Source organism: Aedes albopictus, chromosome 3 (assembly GCF_035046485.1).
Source record: "Aedes albopictus strain Foshan chromosome 3, AalbF5, whole genome shotgun sequence".
NCBI classification, from domain to species: domain Eukaryota; kingdom Metazoa; phylum Arthropoda; class Insecta; order Diptera; family Culicidae; genus Aedes; species Aedes albopictus.
Window position 1 is genome coordinate 336,479,482 of NC_085138.1, and position 3,196 is coordinate 336,482,677.

At 45.2% G+C, this 3,196-nt stretch overlaps 1 protein-coding gene across 1 annotated transcript; it reads right to left on the reverse strand.

Annotated features, from left to right (window-relative positions):
• Positions 1 to 1,499: 1,499 nt before the first annotated feature.
• On the reverse strand, positions 1,500 to 2,337 carry LOC134284267 (trypsin-1-like). Its single transcript, XM_062843009.1, has one exon. The coding sequence runs from the start codon at positions 2,311 to 2,313 to the stop codon at positions 1,540 to 1,542; it is 774 nt and encodes a 257-aa protein (XP_062698993.1). The 5' UTR covers positions 2,314 to 2,337; the 3' UTR covers positions 1,500 to 1,539.
• Between the last annotated feature and the right edge of the window lie 859 nt (positions 2,338 to 3,196).

Below are 3,196 nucleotides of genomic sequence, written 5' to 3' on the forward strand. Positions count from 1 at the left end.
CGATCGAATAAAGTTCGCCGAAACACGAAGTTAACTATCTACAAAACGCTGATTAGACCGGTCGTCCTCTATGGGCTCGAAACATGGACCCTACGTGCAGAGGACCATCGCGCCTTTGGAGTTTTCGAACGGAAGGTGTTGCGTACCATCTACGGTGGAATGCAGATGGAAGACGGCACTTGGAGAAGGCGAATGAACCACGAGCTGCATCAGCTGCTGAGAGAACCAACCATCGTCCACACCGAGAAAATCGGGATGCTACGGTGGGCGGGTCACGTCATCAGGATGTCGGATAGCAACCCGACTAAAATGGTTCTCGAGAGTCATCCGCCCGGTACAAGAATACGTGGAGCGCAGCGAGCTAGGTGGGTCGACCAAGTGGAGGACGATCTGCGGACCCTATGCAGAGTGCGGAACTGGAGACAAACAGCCATGGATTGAGTGGAATGGAAGCGGCTATTATGTACAACAGAGGCCACCCCGGCCTTAGCCTGATCGGTAAGGTAAGTAAGTATGAAATAAGCTCACCAATTTATCTAGAAACGGCTTTATACTACAATAGTGGTGGTGATTGGATAAAAATGCTTAACCCAACATACCAGCGGAACTTATTTTTCCCTCCAAACCAAAAACATGCGTAAAGCTGATGCAACGTCTGCCTAAGCCTGCACTTCAAATGACTCGTTACGAATAAGTCAGCTGAAGAGCAGAATGTATAATAACAGAAGCATGCAAAAAAAAACCAGCAATCTTAACCAAGCGAACTATGCCACACCATTTTCAGAGTAATAAACACACAATCTATCACCTTACGTCTGGCATACACGCACCAATGTGTGAACCCTCGCCCAAAAGCTATATTCCAACAACACACCGAATGAACTTGCGCAGATGTAATGAACTTCACGATCTATTGGCAGCAAGCAATTGCAGTCATTACTCCCCTCTCCACATTTACCAGCAACTTGACGTACAGGCGCCATTCCTGCCTAAAAATAGAAGATCGTCAACATTCACACACTGAAAATACATGTTCATTTCAAGCAGCTATCTCCTTGGTTCCTTGTGTCAGAGGGTCTGGTCGGGCGATCAATAATTCTTCATGTTCATGGAATGGTGCACTGGGTGGCTCTTCATGTTAACGTGTTGATACTTTAGACTTTTTATGTATATTATGGCACTGTGTATCGGTAACTGCTGTTTTTTTAGTACAGTGTATAATACAAAAAGGAAAACACTAAACTAACAACACGTATACATGAAAAGCCACCTACAACAGCATTTCTTATGCATAACTCTAAAAACGGCAGGCGATAGACACTATGACCTTCGAAAAATTCCAAGCCTTTTGCATTTCCCAGCAAGTTTGCAGTCGTAAAATCTCATACATTAAACAAATTGCTTATACAACATACTATTAAACTTCTAGAGTAAATGGTGAGTATACAATGATTTGCAAACTCTCAATTTTCTCAACTGTAAGTAAAATAAAGTCCCCATTTAATACTGATCTGCATTCCACTTTTATTCCCACTCCCGTCAAACACCCGCAACCTCCTTTATCCAGTCCCGAACAACAGCCACCCGCGCATATACTCCAGGTGTTCCCGCTGCAGCACACTCCTTACTCCAGGATACAACACCAACCTGTTTCTTTCCATCGACCAGCGGACCACCGGAATCTTCATTGCACATATCCTTACCCCCTTCAGCGTGCCCAGCGCACAACATTCTCGGGGTAACTTGCACAAAATTCGAGTAAGCCCTCTCACACTGTTTCTGGTTCACCACCGGAACATTCACTGCTCGCAACGTCGGACTATTAGCTGATCCTCCGTTCACGGTCTTCCCCCATCCACAAACCAACAAAACCTTCCCATAAGCAACAGCCTCATCTTTCGCTGGCAACACCACAGCCTGCACATCCTTCCCAAGCACTAGCACCTCTTCCAACTCCAATAGTGCAAAGTCGTAGTCAATCGTCGAAGGATTCCACCGAGGATGCACCTCACAACGTCGAACCCGAACCTGCTGACCGCCCTCGGCGTGACGACTGGAGCCAACTCTAACGGCAAGCCCCGAACTGCCCGAATCCCCGATACAATGAGCCGCAGTCAGAATCCAACGTCCGCTTAAGATCGATCCACCGCAGTAATGGCCACGGTTGCCCGATACCGATGCCATGAAGGGAACTTTAGCGATGTCGATTTCATCGCCCCCGACGATCCTTTGATGGGCTCTACTGGGCAATGCGTATCCTGCGGTGATCAGCAAAATTAGTTCGAACGTTACAGCGAACACGGTTGAGGCCATTTTCGAATGATGGTTTCCTAGCTACTGGAACGGTAGACTGATAATAAAGCCACGTTATATACGAGTGAGTAGTTTTAATTAGGTGCTGAAGTGGATCAAGTTCTTCAGTTCGTGCGGAATTGTTTACGTAGGGATTTCGTACTTGTTTTGTCAGGCTGTTTTCGAAACCACGTGTATCACTACCATCAAGTGCTTCCTTTTCCTATCTTGATTAGAAAATCATATCGATACGCTACTTTGTGAACATTTTTACCCAGACTTCGAATACGCCTCTTGCTAATTTAGTCTTTTTTTGTATGCTTGGTTTGCTACGGGAAGTGAACATGGGATAACTACGAGCCGGAAGCAATGGCAACTAAATACTAAAGCAACAAAAACCGGTTTTGCGATCGTAAGCAACTGCTGATCTGTCTATTCATAGGAAATGCTCGTCGATTTGCTATACGATCGCTGGTTCAGCATCGTATCGCTGCAGGATTATCTGTATGGTGCGAACGTTGCACACACGGAACGACTGATTCGGCGAAAAGTGCATTGCGGTTTTGAAAGAGAAAAGTGCTGCGGGGTGGTAATGCTGCAGCATGGATCCCGGCAGAATGTGGAACCTAGAAGCGTATTACGACCAAATTCAAAAAACACGAAAGTTCTGCCAGCAGCTCAGTGCAAATGAGTGTCCTGTAATGTTGTGAACCCCATGAGAATTTTTTCCAAACTATTTCTATTTTATCAGTAGTTTACTCTCTGTCTGGTAAAAGCGATATTCTCTTCACATATTTATTAGAGTGGGTCAACGTTGTATGGAAAAACTTTAAATTTGATCGTATCAACCCGGAACAGAGCTTTTTCAATCTATATTAGCGTCCAAAACAACTTTGCAAAATAT

Excerpts from the sequence above, each read along its gene's own strand:
- LOC134284267 (XM_062843009.1), bottom strand. The coding sequence starts at position 2,313 with ATGGCCTCAACCGTGTTCGCTGTAACGTTCGAACTAATTTTGCTGATC.